Source organism: Enhydra lutris, unplaced genomic scaffold, assembly GCF_002288905.1.
Source record: "Enhydra lutris kenyoni isolate GAN:26980312 unplaced genomic scaffold, ASM228890v2 scaffoldscaffold12, whole genome shotgun sequence".
Classification (NCBI taxonomy): domain Eukaryota; kingdom Metazoa; phylum Chordata; class Mammalia; order Carnivora; family Mustelidae; genus Enhydra; species Enhydra lutris.
Genome location: NW_019154096.1, coordinates 50,328,871 through 50,352,572, shown reverse-complemented (window position 1 = coordinate 50,352,572; position 23,702 = coordinate 50,328,871). Strand labels below are relative to the sequence as shown.

At 50.7% G+C, this 23,702-nt stretch overlaps 1 protein-coding gene across 2 annotated transcripts; it reads right to left on the bottom strand.

Moving 5' to 3' along the window:
• Positions 1-1,400: 1,400 nt before the first annotated feature.
• Positions 1,401-23,470, bottom strand: LOC111144816 (zinc finger FYVE-type containing 27). 2 transcript variants are annotated; one of them, XM_022499317.1, is made up of 13 exons: positions 23,298-23,470; positions 21,709-21,906; positions 17,813-17,883; positions 16,135-16,321; positions 13,428-13,523; positions 12,977-13,089; positions 12,093-12,232; positions 11,437-11,508; positions 10,037-10,057; positions 9,725-9,869; positions 4,617-4,663; positions 4,232-4,313; positions 1,401-3,024 (listed from the first exon to the last, which is right to left on the bottom strand). In XM_022499317.1, exons 2-13 carry the CDS (start codon positions 21,903-21,905, stop codon positions 2,960-2,962), a joined length of 1,236 nt encoding a protein of 411 aa, XP_022355025.1. In that variant the 5' UTR covers position 21,906; positions 23,298-23,470; the 3' UTR covers positions 1,401-2,959. The 2 variants fall into 2 exon arrangements, with proteins under 2 accessions (XP_022355025.1, XP_022355024.1); XM_022499316.1 differs by lacking the exon at positions 10,037-10,057.
• Positions 23,471-23,702: the final 232 nt, after the last annotated feature.

Genomic DNA, 23,702 nt, shown 5'->3' with positions numbered 1-23,702 from the left:
GCCTGGAGTGGATGGTCTCAGGAACTCCTCACAGCAGCCCTGTAAGGTACAGATCAGTATCATGCACTTTACAGAGGAAAGTAGCACAGAAAGGCCTGGGGGCAGTGCCCCTGTGGCAATTCACTCCAGAGTAGCTGCCACTGATGGCAGAGGAAGGCCAAGTACGGGACTGGCCACAGCAGTGCCTACTTCTGACGGCCAAAAGACCGGCCCTGGCTAACACAGGCTGCTCCTGCTCTGAAGAAGGCCCTCCCTCTGACACCGTGGGGAAGATGCATCTTCAAATGGATGTGCTGTCCTTCCCCAAGTGAGGGGCTGGCCTGGACGACCTCTGAGCAGCCTTCCAGCTGAGCCACCCAGGACACGTGCCATGCACAAAAGCGTCTGCACAGCCCTGGCTGCCTCTCCCTTGGGCCTGCACCATCGCTGCTGTCCTTTGGTTCCAAGGCCCCACTTTGCCTTCCTCCAATGTCTTTACTGTTCCTCTGGACCCAGGCGGCTGAGGCCACTTTGATACTTTTTCAAGAGAACACTGTCTTCTCTAAAAACTGCCAGGAAAAGGTCCTGCCTGCTTTCCTGTCTCTCGAGGCCCCTCAGAGCTGCTGGGGCTCCCCCATACTAGGGGAAGTCCCTGAGCTAGGCAGAATCCCATCTGGACCAGATCACCACCTCTGTGAGCTGCACAGGCATGGGGCCATGAGAACATGGCTGTGACCTAACCTCAGCTCTGATGCAAGGTCTCTCCTGCCCTCTTCGCTGCCCCAGCCCTCCGTCTGGAAGACATGGCTCATAGCCAGCTCTAGTCTGGGAAGTACCATGCCAAACCTTTCACTGCCCCTACTCAGCTTCCCTTGGCCTCAGTGTCCTCATCTATAAAATGGGGGTGAACAGTGCCTACCTCGTAGGACCATCATTAGGCATAAATAAAATGATGTGTATAAAGCACTCACCACTGTGCCTGGCACCCAGTACACATCCCACAAACTCTGCTTTCAGAGAACCACTTATCTGTCCTGTCTCACAGCCAATCCTCTTCTGGCTGGCTCTCAGCCTCTAGCGCGCCGATCCTTTCTTGCTTTCTAAGAAGGATTAGCTAAAATCCTTCCGTTCTAAAGCCTGCACCGCTTAGTGTTTGACTAGTCCTGGTCCTAACCCCCGACTGCTCACAATCTGGTCACAAGACAGAGACTCAAGTCAATCTGACAAACATGTGCTGAGCCCCGCCTGCATGAGGCACAGTGTTCCTCCCCCCACCCCCCCTGCAGACCCCCGGACGGCAGCCTCCACACCCCCTCCAGCTGTGTCCCACAGGTACAGCGCAGGCCTGCAAACTCAGCCCAGGGCAAGTCTGGCTCTCTAGGCTCACAGAGAGGGTTATCGCAAGGACCAGGACAAAAACGTCAGAAGCTTGAGGGCCTTTTTATTGACAATTCTCCATATACACAGAGATCCTTTTCGTTCCTCTCCAGTGTAAATAAAGCACAGAGTATTCAACTCTCATCTGTTAACAAAGGAGCCCAAGGAAGGGGGTACACCAAGGCCTGCCTGGTTCCCCAGGGACTTGTACCTCCCTGGTCTGTCACAGGACCCTAGCTGCCCAGCCCTAAGTAGCCCCAGAAAGCTAGCCTGGGGCGGTCTTGTCTCCCCAGCCTGCCTCCTCGGACACCTGCTCAGTCTCCTATGGGTCCTGGGTCCCCAGCAGCCCATGACTCCAGGGAGGCATCCTGGGACAGAAGCACCCCCTCCTCTCCATCCCATTCCTTGGGGCACATGTTCCCAGGAACCATGCAATAAATAAATAAATACTTCAAAAAGGCAGAGCAACTCCAGGGGACAGAAAGGATGCCCGAGCCCGCTCAAGGCTTAGGGAGAGACGCTGGTGCCCTAACAGTCCAGAAGTGAACATAAAATTATTGAAGAGAGGATGGGGACCTCAAGTGGCCTTCATCCCTAAGTGAGACCGTCCTGCTGAGAAACAGCATCAGAATTGAGGACCCAGCCCGGAGGAATCCTACACTTCCCAGGCCCCCAAGAGTCAAGGGCTTCAGGACCTCTGCTCTCCCTGCCTGTCTCACACTCCATGGGACAAGGGGCCAGGGAGGCAAAACATAGCTCTGGGCCAGAGGAGGGGTGCCTGAGGCTTTGAGCAGGAGAAGTAAGAGTGATCTGAACGCCTGGCATCTACCCAGTGGAGTGTCACCAGGGTAATATGTGGGCTGAGACTCTGCAAGTCAAGGTTTCTGCAAGGTGAGTCTGATGTCCTTTGAGCTGCTGGGGCTCCCTATGTTTTGCTCCACTTAATACTAAAGGATTCTGACAGGCCCTCCTAGACACGGCCTCCTCTGGGAGAACATGGAAACTTCAACCCTGTTTCTAGGACTTTTGGTCTTATTAGCTCTGGCCACACACCCTCTGGTGGAGAAACAATGAGATGCTGATGCCTGAAGAGACATTCAAACAGCAGAGTTGGGCCACGCCATGCCCAAGCCCTTCTGCAGGCTCTCAGAGGCCAAGGGACTGGCCAAGGAACAGCAGAAGAAGAATCTCTTCTCCCCATCTCTGATCTGTGGTCTCCTAGAATTGTGAGGTGTGGAGAGATGCCCTGATGCTCAGAGACCCCTAGAGAGACCAGGCCTAGCTCACTACTGCCCTCTAGTTTATATTCTCCGCCCAGCTCTGAGTCCACTAATTCAGCACAGGACAGAAGAGGGCAAACACACCAGGCCCTCCAGGGGCTCCTCTAACCTCTGGGATTTGAGAACTGCCATTTACTAGCCCTCCGCAAGAGGGGGGAGCAGCTCCAGAACCCAGCTGGAGACAACGAGGAGAGGAAAGGGAAGCCTACCTAGCGTTCAGGCCACATTTGCCCAGTACACACCACATGGGGCTAGGGATAGGAGAGTGAGGTCTGCTGCTGGTCCCAGGGACCGATGCCCACTTTAGACCCCGGCCCCTCTTCTCACTTGCTCAAGGTCTGGTTACACGAGGCACACACAAACACAGTCTCTCTCTGGGCTTCGGGGGCTGAAAAGGAGGAAGAACTTGGTGAGACGCTTCCTCATGTCCTTTGGTTCATGACCCCCAATACTACTACCATTTCCCAACCCCTAATGCCCCACACAAGCCACCCATCACCCAGCCCACATCCTCGCTAACCCAGCTCCCTAGCCTGCCCTCAGACCACTTTCCATGAGGACTAGGGACTTCAGGAGTGACCACAGCAACAGCAGGCCTCTCCCCCAGGTGCCCTGCATTAGAAATTATTTTGGCACCAACAAAACACCACTAAAAAGTTCTTTAAGTAGGGTGCCTGGGTGGCTCAGTGGGTTAAGCCGCTGCCTTCGGCTTGGGTCATGATCTCAGGGTCCTGGGATCGAGTCCCGCATCAGGCTCTCTGCTCAGCAGGGAGCCTGCTTCCCTCTCTCTCTCTCTGCCTGCCTCTCTCCCTACTTGTGAACTCTGTCAAATAAATAAATAGAATCTTTTAAAAAAAATAAATAATAAAAAAATAAAAAGTTTTTTAAATAAAATACCAGAAGAAAATTTTCCAACATGTTTTAATGGTGGTTATCCCTAGGTAGTAAGATTACGGATTACTTTTTCCTTCCTTCTTCTTCTGTGTGATAATCTCCAAATCGTCTAGAATGAGCATATGCTACTTGCATGACCAGAGAGAAAACCAGAGAAGCCTCAATTTCAGATTACGGAACGTTAGAGGCGGTGCGCAGAGTGTGCTCCCACTACTTGTGGAACCTGCGTGTGTCCGCGTTCACCCTCGTGCACATGAATCCCTTCCTCTATCTGTTATCTTTTGCTTACAGTGAGTATGTACAGCTTTTTCATTTTGTTAAAAGTGTTACCAAGTTAATGAGAAAAAGAACAAAATTCAGCACAGTGGTGTCCTCTGGGGAAGGCAGGGAGGTGCTGGGGAGCCTGGGTGGGGGGCGGCTACTGCTCTGTTTTTTAACTTTGGCGAAGCAGCCACAGATATTCAGTATTATGTCTCATAATTCGGATACATTAAATATATTCTTTTGCACGCATAAAATACTTCGGTGTTTTGTTTGTTAAAGGACAGTGGAAATGTTTCTCCAGGGCAGACAGGATCCCGAGTCCCCCTGCCTTCTCACTGGCCCCTTGCTCCCTTTCTACACTGCAGCAGCCCTTGGAGGATGCAGGAACCAGCCAAGCCCTCCCAATGCCCTGACCCCTGGCCACCTGCACCACTCACCTGTGGCCCCCATGGAGGACTTGGGCACCTTGAAGGAGCAGCACCGAGAGCAGAAGCTGTTTCCACAGTTACTGCAGCTCCGCTGCAAAGAGCCATGGTCAGTATCAGATGTGTCACCCACACCCAGAGTCCCCCTCCCTCCCATCAACTGATCTCACCCAAGGAACCTGAGACTACCATAGGAATGGGGAGGTGCCCAAGTGGGGCAGGACAGAGTAAACATGAATCCAGTGGGAAGACTAGTGAAGGTGTGGGCACAGGGACAGCAGATCCCCGCTCACCTGAGCAAACCTCAGATCCCAGGCCCAATGTGGCCCAAGGACTCCCCACTACTCCCCTGCGTCTCATCCCAAGTCCCCACACACATACCCTCAGGGAGACTCACCCTCTTCTTCAGCACTGAGAAGGTGGCCGAGCAGCCCGTGCAGTTCCCTGACAAACAGAGGCAGCAGTTCAGCCTTGACCCAGCCCAGGGCTCCCGACTCTCACCTGCTCCTGGCTCTTCTAAATGGGACTACTCAGGATGGCAGCCCAGCCCAGACATCACAGCTGGGAGCAGGGATCAAGGGAGCAAAGTCCAGGGCACCTGGGAGCTCAGTCTGTTAAGCATCTGCCTTCAGCTCAGGTCATGATCCCACAGTCCTGGGATGGAGTCCCACATCGGTCTCCTTGCTCAGTGGGGAGTCTGCTTCTCTCTCTACCCCTCCCTCCCACTTGTGATCTCTCTCTCTCATGCTCTCTTGCTCTCTCTCTCTCTCTCTAAAATAAATAAATAAAATCTTCGATTTAAAAAAAAAAAGGGAGCAAAGTCCAGATCCAGAGACAGAAGGGGACTCAAACTAAGAAGGAAATTCCCAGGGTGCCTGGGTGGCTCAGTTGGTTAAGTGTCTGCCTTCGGCTTAGGTCCTGATCTCAGGGTGCTGGGATAGAGTCCCACATCGGGCTCTCCACTCAGTGGCAAGTCTGCTTCTCCCTCTCACTCTGTGATCTCTCTCGCTTTCACTCTCTCTCAAATAAATAAATAAAATCTTAAAAAAAAAAAAAAAGGAAAAGAAAACGAAAACAGAAGGAAAATTCCCATGGTCCCTGAGAATCCATGTCTCCAGACTATACACAGCTGCCGGTTCATGTGCCCTCCCAGGACTTAGAGGCCCCACCTGCAGGTCCCACCAAAATCGAAAAGCATCCTACAGAATCTGAAATCACACCAAGCTGGGGGGGACCTGACGGGTATCCTTCAGATCCAATGAGCTCAGATGAAACCTGCCTGACACGACCCTTTCCTAAGTGTCTGCTTAACAAATAGTCTGCCCACAGGTAATGCAGAAATGCCTAGCACCCCAGACTCCTGCTTCCTGTCATCTGAAGATTCCAGGAGAGGAGCTCAGAACGAGGCACCTTCCAAGACGACGTGCAGGGCAGGGGCACAGACACTGTGAGTGGTGGGCAGGACGGAGCAGGGCAGGGCCGCAAGAGACTCCACCCGAACCACCACCCACAAGATGCTCAAGTTTCCGGACCATGCCATGCCGGAAGAGTCAACAACAGCTCAGCGAGTGCATGGGAGGAGGCGACGGGTGCAAGAAGAGATGAAGGACAGGGAGAGAGGGAACCAACCGACAGTTCTTTCAGAGGCCGCTGTGCTCACCACCCACCCGTGCTCCCAGGAAAATTACAGACGGAAAAGGTGGCCTGCAGCAAAGACACAGTCTACAGAAGAAGGCACGTGCCAGTGAATGAAGGGAACCAAAAGGCAGAGGCAAACTGAGGCCTGAGTGAGGAAAGGCTGCACTGTGCCTGATGGCTTCACCAAGCTCCAGGAACAAAAAGCAAACCCTGAAGAGACCAAGGAAGGTTCCAAGGGCTATCCCCAGGAACCCAGGCTATGGTCTGAGGCAAAAATCTCCATGCAAGCAGGGGGCACTGAGGCAGGGGAGAAAGCCTGGGGGCCCACGGTGGGCATGAAGATGCTCCTGAAAGGGGCTACAGAGCCCAGCCCCGGGACTGTGGGCCCAGAAAGAAGCTGAGTTGGGTCCTGAAAACACTTGGGAGTGGATAATAAGGCTACTGGAGTACGTGTCTACAACCTGAGGCCCAAAGGCCTCCCGCGACCTGGCCAGAGCAATTAGGAGCTTCAGGAAGCACCACTGGGCCTCTTGAACTACCTGTGTGGCCAGGTATAGAGCCCCGGGCCTCACCTTCAAGCAAAGGCCCAGAGGTATATTGACAGCTACATGTGGTCCCTTCCTATCCCACCAGAACCCCCTGCAGCCCTTGCTACAGGACACTCCCTGTGTTTAAGGAAAGATGGGTCCACCCAAGCTAGAGCAAGGAGAAGCCTGAGGCCAAGGCATCTAAGGTGAATGCCATTGCTGCCGGTTAGCTCCTGGCCTCTGGACAGCACAGCAGGGGCTGCTGGCCTGATGCCAAACCAGCAATCAGGCTACTCTAAGACTTTGTCCCCCACACAAAGAATGTGGGCAAAGCAACCCACCTTGGGGTACCCGGGCAGCTCAAGCAGTTAAGTGTCTGACTCTTGGTTTAGGCTCAGGTCGTGATTTCATGGGTCGTGAGATCAAGCCTCTCCTCTTTCAAATAAATTAAAAAAAAAAAATCAGGGCACCTGCGAGTCTCAGTTGTTAAGCATCTGCCTTCGTCATGATCCCAGTGCCCTGGGATTGAGCCCCCCCCCCCCCCCCCCCCCCGTCAGGCTCCCTGCTCAACAGGAAGCCTGCTTTCCCTCTCCCACCCCCCGTTTGTGTTCCTGCTCTCACCGTGTCTCTCTGTCAAATAAATAAATAAAATCTTTTAAAAATAAATTAAATCTTTTCTATTTTAGGTTTTATTTATATATTTGAGAGCAAGAACATGAGTGGGGATGGGGTAGGCAGAGGGAGAGGGAGAAGCAGACTCCCTACCAAGCAGGGACCCCAACGCAGGGCTCGATCCCAGGACCCTGAGATTATGACCAGCACTTAATCAACTGAGACACTTAATCAACTGAGCCACCCAGGCGCCCCAGTAAATAAATCTTAAAAAAAAAGAAGCAATCCATCTCTGCTTCTCCTTAGCAAAGGGGACAAAGGCACGGGGCAGAGGATTGGAGCCACTCAAAGACTGACACTCAGACCCAAGTCCAGGATGGAACATCAGGGCCAAGCATCCCAGGGCAGCCATGTGGTCTGGTGAAACCAACATGTACTCACTGCACAAGCCTGAGCCAAGGAGGGCTTAGGAGGCTGACACCAGCTCAAAACAGGTATATGGAGGAGAGCAGCCCTGTTCCCTTCCAACATCTACCGACTCTCCCTGCCCCCACCCTCAGCAAAGGGCCTGACTCACCATGTAATGATGCCAAGGGAGCAGGAAGGAGCCTAAGATTTCGTGGGCCCTGCCAGGGTAATGGTCAAAGAGCCTCTGGGACAGAGCAGGGCCACAAAGAAGCCCCTGAGCAGCCTGTCCTCATCTGTCCCTGTCCCCGCCCTCCACAGGCAGCCAGAATGGAGTTGCCCTGAATGTGGCTCACCTCCCCCTAGCCTGTGGGAGCCAGACCCAGGAGCAGAGCTGCTGTACCTGCCCTCACAGCAAGGAGTCTGAGAACATCTCAGGGAGAGGACAGCGAGCAGTCTTAAAATATGGGAATTAAGAGAGGCTTACCAAAACAGCAGCATTTTCTGCTTTTGCCAGCCTCATGTGAACCTGAAAGGCCTTCACCCAACCCAGCTGGGATTACCTGAACCAAAAACCAAGTATTAAAATAAGACATAGGGGCACCTGGGTGGCTCAGTGGATTAAAGCCTCTGCCTTTGGCTCAGGTCATGATCCCAGGGTCCTGGGATCGAGCCCCGAATTGGGCTCTCTGCTCAGCAGGAAGCCTGCTTCCCCCCCTCTCTCTGCCTGCCTCTCTGCCTACTTGTGATCTCTATCTGATGAATAAATAAAATCTTTTAAAAAAATAAACTAAATAAAATAAGACATAAAACCAGAGGATTTCAGACACTAAGGCAAAGGGAGCATGAAGAGTGAGAAAAAAACCACAAGAACACAGGAGCCAGATCAAATAGCTTGGATTTGAGTCACAGCTCGACCATTAACTGGCTGAAGACACAAGGCAAATCACTTTTTCTCACCTGAGGTTACTCACCTGCAAATGAGAACGTCTAAAGGCCTTTACTTAAAATTCATACACATGGATGAATCACATGCTACAGCAAGAACACGAATACTTGCATAGTGTCACTTGGAACTTCTGGAACCCAGCTGCTCTTAAGCCCCTAAGAACTGCCTGTCCCTATCGCATCTATCATCTGGACTAGATGAGACTGTGTACGTGCAAGTGCACTGAACACAGTGCCCCGGAGAAGTCTGTGATCACCACAAACAAAAGGGAACTGGAAATGACTGGGGCGCACTCACAGAGCAGAAAGAAAAAGCATGCCCAGGACCTCTAATCCTGGAGAACAAGGGCCCTGGTGCCACAGGGGCAGGAAGGCAGGCTCCTGGATGCCCTGGGCCAAATTCCTCAAAAGAACCCCAGGGCTTCTCCCAGGGTACAGACCCTAGAACTCATTCCCACCGGAATAAACAGCAGAGCCGCCCCATCCTCCTGGAGGCCAACACCAAGCACAAGCAAGGCTCTTCCTCCAGACCAGCATGACCCCCAAGTCACCTGCTCTCTTCAGCCAGAACTTTATCTGGCTCAGCAACTGCTCTCCCGGTCTGAGCTAGGTTTCCCACCATGCTAACAGTCATGTCTACCCTTCTCCAAAGCTGCCTTCCTTGAGCCACCCTGACCCCCAGTAAAATAAGGACTGGTCAGTCCACAAACTTGGCTGAGGAGAAGGGACCTCAGGATTCTATCATGTGCAGAGGAAGATACTTTTTGCTTCAACTTGTTTCAAGCCGGACAGGAAAGATCCAGACAAGCTGCCAGGCACCCGCGGGACGGACCAGGACCCCTCATGTTCACACCCCCCTTACTAAGCAACTCACTGCGACCCAGCCAGCACTGTGCTACCACTTAATAAGCATCACCAAATTAGAGACCTCCAAGAACCCCATGAAATAAGAACTGTTATTACTGCCGTTTCTTAGAACGGGAACCTGAGGCACAGAGAGGTTATATCGTTTGCTCAAGGACACCCAGAAGAGCTGGGATTTACCCCGGGCAGTCAGACGCTACATCTTGTTCTCAGCCATCCTACCACACTGCCTTCTGGGCCTCTGCCTCAGGATGACAACACTCTCCAATCCTGGAGTGGCGTTTCTGGAACAGAGCGCCTCAACTTCCCTCAAGTTAACGTTCAAGGAGGACAGAGGAACAAGAAGGAATGCAGACTCACTCCCTTGGCAGTGCCACTGTTTGTCTGCTACCCTCCGTGGGGCCCGGGCACATGGCGTTACTCCTTGCTCTCATCACAAACCAGTACCCACAGTTCCCAAACTCTGGCCCCACGACACCCACACAGCCCCCTTCCTCAGGCCTGGCCATACCGAAGTTGTTGGAAGGGCAGCGTTTGCGGAGCCGCTCTGTGAGCCGGGACACCTTGCTGCGCAGTACCTCATTCTTGCTCAGAAACCCGTTGTCCTGCAGGACCAGCTCATCTTCCGCTGGACACGGGGCACCTTCGTCATCCTCCTGTGGAAACAGCTGCTTCCAGTCCTGCCCACCTCGTGGCAGGGCTCTGGGAGCCACGTGCAGAGGCCCCCAGCACAGACAGCATACCCCACGAGGCACGGGGCCAGCCGGCTCGGTCAGCCTCCCCCTGCCCAGTCCCCGCCCGCCTCACCAAGGCTTCTACTTACCAGCACCACCAAGTGAGTCTCCTGCCTCCCAAGGTGTGCGGGAGAAGGAGAGAAAACAGAGAGATAGCAGGAAGAAGGACGCCTATCCTTCTTGTGGGGGGGTCCCACAGGCCGAGGGAAACACAGAGGCGCCCCTGAGTTCTGTCTGAGCGCGCCACAGAGGCTAACGTCCACAGAGGCCCCCGGGGGAGGACCCCAGCATCACATCAGCTTGAGAGAAGCTGGGTACTACGGTTTCTCAAACTGGGTGAGATAATTCACTAAAAGTAGCTCATGATTCCAAAAGAACAGAAAATATCCCTTAAAATGTATTTTCAGAAAACTTTTCCTCCATTTAAGTTTTACACATTTTGCAGACATAAGTGTGAACTAGGCCAAGATGTAAAATGTGTTCGCTACTGTGGGTCAGGAACAAAAGTGCCCGAAGGCCCTGGCTGTCCTCACTCCCTCCACCACCGCACCGAGATGCACAGTCTACAGTGGCATACTCAAGTCTTGGAGAAATCATTAAGCAGCTGAAAATGTAAATGCAGATGTGGGTGAGGCTGAGGTGAGAGGGAAGTGGGCCAGGGTAAATCATGGGCCCGGGGCAATGCACAAGACCCCTTCTCTCAATACTGCAATTTCCCCCTTTTACAGAGAGATGGAGAAATGACGTCCTGCTCTATGGAAATGCAACAGCACAGTTGTGACAACAGCAACCACATAAGCACTCAGTGACCGGGGACAAGGAGGGTGGGGGCAGGGGCTTTTCTAAAGGGGACAGTCACTCCTCAGCCACACTGACCACATGCACTCAGGACTACCAGAGCTGCTGACTGTTCAGAGAAACTGAAAATCCAGACTCGTCACTGAAATCTCTCCATTTGTAAATGTTTTTAAATCTTGGATGCCAAATAAAATGCTTCTGCAAACTACCAGTTTGAATCACTGTCTTAAAATCAGGAAGATTCTGACCTAGCCCTTGGCCTGCAGCCACTTTCTCCAGCTTCCCCCTCTCTACCCCGCCAAAGAGACATCTTTCAAACCTCATTCTGCTTAAGAGCAGTGAGAGACCTGGGCCAGTGCCCTCCCCAAGTCTGCCTTCCCCACAACCAAGGCACCAAGCCCAGAGTCTCCAGCTTAGCTGGTAAATGATCCAGCCCCCACCACAGGGCACTTCCCAGAGGCTTCCAGAGCCATCCTTGCCCTAAGCACACATGACAGAGGAGTAGGTCAAAAAAACAGAAGGAAGCTCAGAGGCACCCTTTCATCCAGTGAGCTCTAGCTCACAAGTTCTGGCTTCTCATCTGGATAAAGAGAACTAAAAAACCTGGATTTGGGATGTGAGAAGCCACCCAGCTCCAGACCAGCTGGCTTCCCACCTGATCAGTAGAGGGCGGTAGGGAAGGGCCACCCACCTCAATCGCATCTTTGAACTCCTCATCGGGCTCAGCCTCCTCGGCCTCCTCCACACTGCCGGGCGTGAGGTCCTGGGAAGAGAGACTATTACAGAAGGAGAGGGGAGCCCTGCCCCCAAGGCAGAGGCCACCAGCTCCCTGGAGCCAACACCCAGGTTCCCTAAAACATCCATTCCTGCCCCAGAGGAGATGGCACACATGCGAGAAAAGTCATGAGAAGGAGGGCCCTCTCTGACCTAGAGGGACAGGGACATGGGCCCAAGACCACAGATGGCCCCCCGGTGGCTGCACAGCTCAGGTGCTAGAACCACAGGGCCTGGTCTGAGTCCTGCCCCCCCACACACACACTGGCACAAGCACTCTGGGCCTCAGCCTTCTCCCATGCAGCAGCAAACCCTCTCATTCTCGGAAGCAACCTACACCTCACCCAGTTAATACCTCTAAAGTCCTTACATCAGCGGAGTAAGCATTCAACAAAGCAAGCAGTAGCTGTTATCATTACGCTTATCATTATTAAACATTTCTGAGAAGAGGAGGCCAGGGAAGCAACAGGAACTGTAAAGAGGCCAGGAGCTCCGGGGCATGAACAAGCTGGGAACCAGAAGGCCCCATCCGCTGCCTGCAGGAGGCTCTGCCCTCTGGTCGGGGGCGCTCACCTCTGTGGGCGTGGGTGCAGGTGTGCAGTCCCGCACAGCACACTTTTCCCCAGCCTCCAACAGTGCCGGGCTCTCAAAGACGCTGTCTTTCTGCTTGGGGTTCAGCCGCTGCTGCAGACGTGCCCTGTACTCAGACACCACTGCCCAGGGCAAGAACAGAGTGGGGGGCATAAACAGGATGGAATGAGTGGTGCTCTGGGGGTCCCCCCTTCTACAGGTAGCTGGCCTCTTGCACCAGCCTGCTCTCAGCTGCAAGAAAGTCACCCTCCTAACTCTGAACAGATCACCTAACCTGAGCCTCATAAGCAGAACAGGGCTACCCACCCACCCCATTTGACGGCTACAGGGGGATTAAATGCACTGTGTTGGATGAGTTACGGCTTCGGTAACTAATCACCCAACTACAAGGAGGAAAACAAATACAGCAATCAACCAAACACATGTGGAAACCCGGGCTTCTGTGGCTCAGGGCCTCTCCAGACTGCCTCCCCGCTTTAGAAGCTAGACAGCAGACTAGAACTCCGGGATCACTCGAAGTAGCCACTCCAGGTGGCTGCATCCCAGGATGCAGGTGGCAACACTGGGAAAACATCCCTCCCTCATCTCCCAGAAGCCACCACATCACATAAGCAGGGATTCACCGGTCTTGGGAAGGGAGAGGGACCCCCCACAGTATCAGCCTCCCCTGGATCCCCCCTGACATCTCAAATGCAGAGCCCAGGAGCCCTCCCAGAAACTACCCTGGTGTGGTGCTGCCCCCTTGTGGAAGGCACAGCAAACGGATGATTAGCTGGAGGGCCCGACAAACCCGGGAGCCTAACCTAGCCCCCAGAGCCTGAGCCTCTGCAGAGCTGTCCGAGCTGTCCAAGCTGTCCGAGGCTTACCTCGGAAGAACTCCACATTCCCCAGAAAGAGCGTGCTGTTTAAAAGGGCAAGGACCCAGCACAGGGGCAGCAGATAAAGCATGCAAATTGTGCCCAGAAGAGCCCCATAGAACCTGCAACGAAAGAGAGGAACCACGGCGTCAGAAACTCCTAAGATCAGAAGGAAATCACTTTGGAACACAGCCACTCGGCAACGGGCACACTTCATAAACATGACATCTGCTAATCAAACGAATGAGTGAGATTACATGGTGAGTTACATTTCTACTCTCAAAATATTTTTACCACACCTAAAAGGTGACTAAACAAAAGCAGTACATCCCAGCCCACAAGTTCACAGGCAGGCCTACACACAAGAGCCTCAGAGGCTCTCCCCCTCTGAGCGAGGGGAGCAGGAGCTCCTGTGGCAAATCCCTGCAGGGCAGCGGTGGGGGGAGCGGTGGCCACTCACTGTGAGGACGCGGTGGGGTTCTCCCAGTGCAGCACACGGTAGGCAGCCTCGCAGGTGCGGCACAGGCGGCTCAGGAAGGCCTCCAGCTGGATCAGGCTGTGGGCACAGGGCACTGCCGTGAGCCAGAGCTCGGGGCCACAGGAGCTAGGACCTCACAGGCATAGCTAGCCAGGGACAGCTGGTCTCTTCGAACCCAAAGGAGGGGCAGAGAGCTCAGAAGAAACTGCATACGTTTCAGACCCCCTTTTGGAACCCCTACAGAGATGCAAACAGGACAAATGTTCCCGCTTGGGTCTCTCCTAGCTGCTGGGGTAGGGCCATATGCTTAACTTCCCCGGGGCTGAGAGACAACGAGGAGCAGGGAAACCCCCTCACAGACAGACACGCTACAGCTGTAGGATAAATGGCAGGAGAGAGTACTGTGTCTCCACCTGGGCTGTAAGGCAGACTCACTTGGAGAGGTTTTTTTAAATGGATCCACCCCCAGAAGCAATGAATGCACGCTGCACCCAGATCTTGGTTTCTGAAAGGCCCCGTGGAGATATGGCTGATTCCAGAGTGGGGGCAGCGCAAACATAAGATGACTCTGAATATCATATGCACTCAGAAATGCACTCAACCGATGGATGGCTCCGTCAGTTGAGCACCCAACTCTTGATTTTGGCTCAGGTCATGATCTCAGGGTTATGGGATCAAGCCCTGCATCAAGCTCCGTGCTCAGCAGGACATCTGCTTAAGATTTTCTCTCTCCAGGCTGCCTGGGTGGCTCAGTGGGTTAAGCCTCGGCCTTCAGCTCAGGTTATGATCTCAGGGTCCTGGGATGGAGCCCTGCATCGGTCTCTCTGCTCAGCAGGGAGCCTGCTTCCCCCTCTCTGCCTGCCTCTCTGCCTGCCTCTCTGGCTACTTGTGATCTCAGTCTATGAAATAAACAAATAAAATCTTAAAAAAAAAAAAAAAAAAGATTCTCTCTCTCCCTCTGCCCCTCCACCCCCATCTTCCTACCCCCATGCGCATGTGCTCCCACACTCTCTAATAAATAAATAAATAAATCTTTAAAAAAAAAAAAAAAGGATGGGACATATCAAAAGAACACAGAAGCCAATTCAAAAGAGCTCCTACTGCCAAACCTAAAACAATCTGAGATCAAAATAATGACAGTAATGGATTACAACCCATTAAATAAAATTAAGAATCTCGAGTTCATACTGATAAGATGGAAGAGCTCATTCTTAGAGCGGATGCTGGCTAACAACGCCAATTAGAAAATCACCTTCGCAACTATCACAATAATAAAGTGTTAAAGACAAGACCCAACAATGGCCATTTCACAGCAGAGAAACCTTAACCAAACGACCAAATTCAGCACCTCCCTTAAGGGGACAGACTGACATGATATGCCTCCTGATACAATACACTGACAACACATTGCTTGTCATATTCCTGCAAAAAGGCAAAACCTCCATCTAATCATAAGGAGCCAAATAACCCCAAATTGAGGGAAATTCCACACAATAATAAGCTCATCCTATCTAAAAGTGTCAAGGTCATGAGAAACAAAGACTAAGGAAACTATTCCAGGTTACGAAAGACTAAGAAGACATAAAAACTACATGTGATGCAGGACTTGGGACTGGATTCTGGATGAAGGGAAATGTATATAAAAAACCTTATTAATACCATTGGTAAAATCTGATTATTAACTACATATTAGATAATTGCAAAAATGCTGATGTTAGCCATGTAAAATTTCCTGATTTTAATTATACAATTATAAATACATAAGAGAAAGTCCTTGTCCTTAGGAGAGAAGTATTTGGAGTAATTAGGCATGATGTCCGCACTTACTTTCAACGGTTCGGAAGGGAAAAAAGTAACATGCAAGAGAAAAGCAACAGAGAAAGCCAATGTGGCAAAGGTAATCACTGTTCTAGCTGGGCACAGGGCGTCTGGGAGTATTATTCTTGCAACTCCCATTTGAGTTTAAAGTCATTTATTTAAAAAAAAAAAAAAAAAAAGAGTGGTGGGTGTTAAAAACCACAGAGACCCAGACCCCACTCCAGAAAATGGACTCAGACGGGGGCCAGGCCCAGGCCTCCGTTTGTTTTTAACTTTTTTTTGAAGCTTTGCAGTTGCTATGGTTAATGTTATTCAATGGTCTTAACGTGGCTCTTCGGAAGTACCAGCTCTGTCACATTTAGGAAGCTTCCTGATAGTGTAATGATGGTGACTAACCCTTATCGGACATTTCCTGGGTACCAGACACTCATTCAGTCTTCACAACCACCTATGAGGCAAGCCTACTATTATGCCACTTAACAGGTGAGGAACCCGAGGCGCAGGGATGCCACAGGTTGCCACACAGCCAGTAAATGGAGGGCTGGGATTTGAACCCTGGCCGTGGCTCATGCATGCATGCGCTCCGTTAAGACCCGGAACTGTCTCTCTAGTGGAAAGAACACAGGTTGTTGTGAAATCAGCTAGATCTGGATTCTCATCCCAGCTTGGTCCCCTTTTCGCCATGTAAGCCTTTTTCTTCATCCATAAATGGAGGATACTAACAGGAGCTACCTCCCAGAGCTGTTCAAAAGATGAGAGGGAAGAACCCGATAGATAAGAGGAAAGACCACCTCATACAATGCAAGCACTCAGTGTGATGGCCGCTGCCACTGTGACCATCTCCCACCGCCCCGGCCCCTTCCATACTCACAAGCTCTTCACCTCGGCCACAGCCTCGGGGCGAGACAGGCGAACTTTCTGGAGGTCCTCCTGCCTCACGCTGTGATACTTCCTCCGCATCAACTCTGACTCAGGCAGCCGTGCCCGGCAAACCTCCTGAAGGTAGCCCAGAAGGGCAGGCACTGAAATCATTAGGGCACCCACGGAGTACCATGCGCCTACGGATCAATAACACTGCAGGTAAATGAGGAGCAAGGACCGGGGGCCTCTGTCCACCAGAGGCCCACATACTCGCTCCCTCACCTCCTCCAGGTCTCTGTCCAAGAGGCCTTCCCTGATCACCTCAGGTGAAAGAGTGTCTCCCCTGCTCACTCTCCAAGCCTTTAACCCAGCTTTATTTTCCCTCACAAAATTTTTCACCACATGACTGATTGATTATAGGCATAGTTGCTTTCTCCTCCACAAACAGGATCTTGAAGGCTGGGACTCCGTCCATTTGGTCACTACGATAGCCCTAGACTCATTTTCTTTTTGTTTTTTAACATTAACAAATCTACGCGAACACATAGTAGGTGGCTCCTGCCTGGAGTCTGGCCGCTAACAGATCCCTGTGACTGACATTCTGACCTTTTGGGCCACTGGGGCAGATCGGAAGCCTTTCGTTTGGCTTTTAGAATACCACAGACACACCACTGTGGACAGAGAAATGGGGAGGCTGAGAGAAAATCCAAAGAAAGACCTTCTTCCATGTAGCATGGTACCCCCAAAGCAAGCTAACAGAGCACTGGGCACACAGTAAACGCTAGTTAAGTATCTGTCATTGGACAAACAGAAAATGGAGGTCTTATGTGAAAACTGGGTTTATTTTCAACCCACTGAATCCGTATCTCCATAGGAAACAAAGGAAAACACTTGAGAAATGCAAGTTTGATAGAAGAATGAATACATGAATAAAGGACCCAGTTCCTCAGAACACTCTGTCTCAGGCCTTTTACACATCTCCCCCGAGGGGTTTAGCTTTTTCTGCAGCCACTTGTCTGTTCAAACAGGAAAAGGCCTGGGTCCTGGTATATCTTGTCACAAACAGTCCCCAGGAGACATCACTACCCAAGATCTCTAGAGCCACCCACCTGTCCACACATCTACCTCAAAGCCTTCATGCCACAGACCCCTCAGAGCTGGTGACTGCCCAGCAGCCCCCTCCAGGCTCACCAGCTGAGCCAGAGGAAATCAATGGATGTGGCAAAAATCTCTTAACCATTCACCTCCCTGGCACCTTCAGCGCATGTCATGCCCTCACTGACCCTGGAATCAGCTTGGAAATAAAAATGGAAAAAGGTTAAAACACCAGCATTCAGTCAAGAAGGAAACAATAATAATAGCTACAATACACCGGGTCCTTACTCTGTGTCAGGCACCGTGCTAAATGTAATATACAGGCTACCTCGTTCCTCAACTACTCTCTGAGGAGAGCACTATTATTATCCTCCCTTTAGAGATGAGGAAAATTAGGCCTTGACAAACAGATTAAAGAACGTGCCACCTCAACAATCCAGCCAGGATTCTAGCCCGGAGTGTGTCGCTCCAGAGCCGGTTTTCTGACATCAAGCAGACAGGGAAGGAGGCCAACTCCATGACAAGACAAGGGGCCACTTCTTGGAATTCCTTCCCACATTCATTCACAAAAATGCCCTGGAATCAGTTCTTACCCTCATTCAAAGTGAGGAACAAGACGTTGAGGCCCAGACAGGTCAGCAAGGAACACAAAGGCGTCTGCCACCTACAACACAAGAAAGTCCTGGTCACTAAAGATGGCCACTCCTCCAATTTGGGCGTGAGAGGGTGGGAGGAGGAGATGGCCATCACGGGTGGGTCATCAAAAGGAGGAACAAGAGGAGGGAGCCTGGAGCTCTGAGTGAAAAGTGTCCACTCACATGGATAGCGAACTGGGAGAGGAATTAAGGTCACCCATTAGGCCCCAGGACAAGAAAAGGTATCCTCTCAGAACTAGAAGACCTGTGGAACTTTCTCCCAGAAGGAGAAAAATTTATAAAATACCTGTTAAGAAACCCAGGTAATACTGTTTAACTGTGTTTTGTAATGTTCTGGTCTCTTTAAGAGGTGACGATGATGAACTTTCTTCTTGAAAATGTTCACTTATTCTTTGTACAACTTCACAGGAACATATATATACTCACTGTGCAAGATTCGTCTAATAAAGAAATCAAAAGAACAGAACGTGAAGGATTTATGTGACCACGTTTGTGACTTTCAGTTATTTCTGAAATTTTGAGATCTTAACATGGCAATCCAAAAGGAGAAAAGATAATGAAGATTTTGTTTTAATAGATCAAAAAAGAAATTGAAACTGGGGTATAGCATTCTTTCAGCAGACACACCCTAAGTGAACTGGAACAGCCGGAAGCACATGCAGACCCAGCCCCCCAACCATCACCACCAAACAGCAGTGCAGAAGCCCCCAAAGAGGAAAGGAAGAAGACCAGAGACTTGAGTTGCTGAGGACAAGCAAATTTGCTGGCTTCATCCCTGATAAAGGACATTTAATAGGGGGAAAGGAGCAAAGATGTAACAATGAAAGCATGGATGCCTAAATTCTAAACAGCAGTGTAGCGGCACCTGGGTGGCTGTTGTCAAGCGTCTGCCTTCAGCCCAGGTCACAGTCCCAGGGTCCTGGGATCGAGCCCCACATCGGGCTCCCTCCTCAGAAGTAAGCCTACTTCTCCCTCTCCCAATCCCCCTGCTTGTGTTCCCTCTCTTGCTGTCTGTCAAATAAATAAAATCTTAAAAAAAAAAAAAAACAGCAGTGTAGCATTTATAAGGTCAGCCAACTGAGGGAGAGTCAAAGAGAAATAAACAGGTTTGTTGCTGGCAAGCAATGTATTCAGAACTTCAATGTATTTTCTTTTGCTGTGATTGAGGTACTTCAGTTGCTAAATGAGGTTCACTGATTTACGTGCTTCTATTTTTTTGTGGGGAAAGGAGGGCATGGAAGAGCAGAGGGAGAGGGAAAGGGAAAATCTCAGGGCATGACATGCGCTGAAGGTGCCAGGGAGGTGAATGGTTAAAGTCCCCTCTGAGCATGGACTGAGACAACACGGGGCTTGATCTCATGACCCTGAGATCGCGACCTGAGCCAAAATCAAGAGTCAGACACTTAACCAGCTGAGCCATCCAGGTGCCCCTTTTATTTTTTCATAAAAGTTATGAGTAAGGAATGAAATGACCTCTGTCTGCCTTCCTCTGGAAACCCAGCTTCCCCCACTATGCCACCCTAATTAGGCCTCAGAACCAACTAGTGGCAGCTATAAGCATAAGAGCCAATTAAAAATCTGGTCTAAAGCCAACTCCATTTCAGAAATTAAAACATCATACAGCCACTCAAGTCACTTACACTATAAAGCCTCTCCCATTCTTTCTCATGTCTTTACTGACACTTTGGTCACAGAGATCCACCTACTAGAGTAGCTGATCACAGAACTGAGGAGTCTTTTAAAAATCTACTGCAGCTCTAGGCTTCATACTATCAGACAAAGCTCAAGATTAGGTCCTTCTTGAAAGTCAAATCCTCTTTACTAAGAAAAGAACAATCAAAAGCACAAACTAATCTGACAGCCATTTTCACAGACCAGTGCTCTGTCTCCCAGTGGCACAGAACCACAAGCTCCTGGGGGCTCTTTAGGCCAAATGCTGTTCCCCCTCCATCCAGCTTTAATGAATCACACCACACCCTCAGATTTCTAATTTCATAAAACGGAAAAACCAGAACACGAGTGCCAAGAAGCACTAAGAGACCAGTGTTAGAAAAGGTGAAGGGGCAGGCTGTATTTAACTTCTGTGCTTTGCCACAAAAGAGTAAAATACACATACATGCACATACACCTGCATATGTGCACAGCAGAAAACCCCAGGGCCCATCCCCTCCACTAAGGAAGACTAAAATTCATTTCAGCTGGATGGTCATGGTGGGATTATAAATCAAGCCTCTCATACCATCATGTCCCCTATCCCTTGCACCAAGGAGACAGTGATCTAATGGCAGAGAATATTGCTATGGAATACAAACTAGCTCACCTCTAGGCCTAAAGCCATAAATAAAAGGGGTTCTGGGGGTGCCTGGGTGGCTCAGTGGGTTAAAGCCTCCGCCTTCGGCTCAGGTCATGATCCCAGTGTCCTGGGATCGAGCCCCAAATCAGGCTCTCTGCTCAGCAGGGAGCCTGCTTCCTCTTCTCTCTCTCTGCCTGCCTCTCTGCCAACTTGTGATCTCTATCTGTCAAATAAATAAATAAAATCTTTTAAAAAAAAGAAAAATAAAATAAAACAAAAGGCGTTCTGAAGGGAACAAGAAAAATGTAAGGCCTTGTTCAGAGAGTTAAAAAATAAACATCCCACTATTTCCAGACTGAGGTAAGAATGATATTCAATAGTACTCTTAGAGGTTAACCCCACTCCACTCACCCTATCTCTTATCTCTCTCAGAGGACTGGAGAGCTTGATGAAAACTAGAAGTTTCTCCCTTAGAAATAAAACATGCGTGCACATACCAAGTTTTACATGTAGTTTCAGGAGGTTCAGTGAGCCCTAAAGCCCCACTCACAGGTTCTAAGTTATGAAGGGCTGCTCTGTAGGACAACCAGGTTTTACATGGCTCCCTATATTAGGAACACATGACTTTTGTGGGGGAGGGAGTTTCACTTGAATATGATCCAACCTTTAAATCTAACTTCTAATTTGCAGCATGAGGAAGCTACCAGACAAATCAAAGTAGGAAATTCTCCAGGACCGTCAGCTCCGTCTCCAACAAGTCAGTATCATGAAAAGGAAACTGTTTTAGATTGAAAAAGACTTAAGGGACATAATAACCACATAGAATGCAGCCCTGGATTGGAATCTGATTTGGCCAAAACATGACATTCTTGGACAACTGAGGAAATCAGAACTGGGTATAAGATGCTATCAAGAAATTACTGTTAACTTTATTAGGTGTGATATTGCTTTTTCTCATTAAAAAAAAAACTCCTTATTATTTAGAAATAAACTGAAGTATTTAGGGAGTGGAATAGCAAGTATCTGTAATTAAAATTGTTTAAGATAAGAAACAGAGTGAGCTGAAAAGAGAAAAAAGGAATCGTAAATCACAAAATCGCAAAATAAGAACAAAAAATTTGGAGCTCCACAATCCTAAATTAGCGAAAGGGGTACCTGCTTATTCACAGGCATTTGTATTTAGTATGTTCAAAATTAAAAACTAATTTTAATACTAATTATGCTAGTACTGAGAGAGAAGGAAAAAAAAAAGCCTCCTTTAAGATTTAGAAGGCCTGATGTTCGAGGCTGGTTAGCAGTCCTGAGGTATGAGCTTACTGAACGACATAGCAGAAACTCTGGTGAAAGACCATATGGTTCCCAGGGCCCTGCCTTTCCCGAGGTGGGTCTAGAATCAACCCAGGGAACCAATGGACTTCCCAGAACCACTCCTCTCTAGGGCAGAAAGGATAGCCCAGCAACTGCCTAAACGCTCAGCACAACTATGGAGCAGGAAAGCAGAAGGTCTAGATGGTCAGAGCAACTCTGCGAAGTCTGTTACCTGAGCAAGTACCGGACACCGTCACCTGCATCCTTCAGGGGTTCCAGGTAGATCTCCAGCCTCTTATAGGACAGGACCAAGTTGAAAAGATCAAATGCCGGGGACTTGGTAGGGGCAGATGGAGACTCCAGGGGAGCCTCGGGCATCACGCTGGGGCTCACCTCTGGCCCACTCCCCTCACGCTCTGATGTCTGCATCCTGCAACCATAATAATTCCTGACATTTGCACTGTACCCACCACCCTTCTACTTACATTAGTACATGTGGTGCCTATAATAAACCTGTGAGGTAGGAAGGGTTACAGGTGAAATACCCATTTCACAGACAGAAGACACAATCAGCAGGATAAAGTGAATTGCCCAGATATAAAAATCCTGTTCTTGTCCCCAGAGATCCATCAAGAGTCTAAACCATAAAGACGGAGTACTCATGGCTGCTGGGAAGAGGCATCTGATGTCTAAAAAGAAAAGATGAGGGACGCCTGAGTGGCTCAGTTGGTTAAGCAGCTGCCTTCGGCTCAGGTCACGATCCCAAGTCCCGCATCCGGCTCCTTGCTCGGCAGGGAGCCTGCTTCTCCCTCTGCCTGCCATTCTGTCTGCCTGCACTCACTCTCTCTCGCTCTCTCTCTGACAAATAAATAAAATCTTTAAAAAAAAAAAAAAGAAAAGAAAAAGAAAAGATGACCTGGAATATTTTCACCTACTCTTGACCTGCTTAATTCCTACCCACCCTTCAGGTAACTGCTGAAACATTGCTCCCTTGATCTGAGAGGATCTTGGCAACCACCCCAGTCTGGAATGGGAGACCCTCCCCAATGATCCCAACCATGCACTTGCCCTAATAGCATTTATCCCACTAAAGTAAAATTTTGGTTTTCTTGCCAGTCTGTGCTTCTTAACTTGGAGCTCCACCAGGTCAAAAACTATGTCTTCCATTTACCACTGCTTTTGCACACAGTGGAAGGTTAATTAATGCTCACTGAATGAGTGAACGAACTGTCCATCCTCTAGGACTCCCATGCTTTCTCCTGCCCCACCACATCTTCTAAAGCTTCCTTCTCCTTTCTGTTCCCAACAACTTCTTGGACCATTCCTGCCCATTACCCTCCCTTTTCCCTCGAACCCCACAGGGCAGTCACCTCCTTCCGTAAGGCCCCGTTTCCACCTCCCCACTCCGATGGGGAGACCCTCACCCTCTTCCTAATTTCAAAGTCCTACCCCAAAACCTAAAAAGAAAAGGAGGGGACGGGGATGGACGGACGGACGGAACCTTGACGCACAGCAGCATAAGCTAGTCCCTCGCAGTGGACTGAGACCTGACGGGGACTGGGGGTGGGGATGTGACCAAGGGGCCACTGGGAGCCCAAATACCCGCAGGCCGAGCTCGAACTAAAGGATCCAGGCAGAGGCCAGGACTACCACCACCTCTGCAGCCCACTGAGCCGGCTCCGGCCCTGCGGCCCAGACCGGGAAGGCCACGCCCAAAGTCGCTGGGCCAGCAGGTGGCGGCCCCCGCGACGTCCAGGCGCCCAATTCCACACAGTCGGCAGAGACCCGGAGATGGGGCGGGAGGGGTGGCACTTCACCTACCCGGTCGCAGGGTTGGTGGGGGAGGGGCGGGGACGGCCAGGGACCACTGGAAAGGCCACTAGGCCCCGGAGCGTTTCCTCAGGCCCGCCCCACCCCTAGGACGCGCCTCTTCCAAGGGCCTCTCCGAAATAGCAAATCCGATAGCCTCCTCTGCCTCCCCCGCCGCCGCCGCCGCTTCCGGGACGCGAATTGCTCCGCGGCGGCGTGTCCATGACGTCATCACGCCCGCCCCGCCTCCCGCTCCAGCGTTTAGCTCCGCCCGCTCTAGCGCAGGTGAGCGCCCTCTTCAGCACTGCGCTTGCGCGTCTTTCCTCGCTTACCCGCCCAGATTCAACTGGGTGCCTGAGTGACTGCGATTCGCGAAGGATTGCCGGGCAAGAGGTTTACGACCGTGCATATCACCGC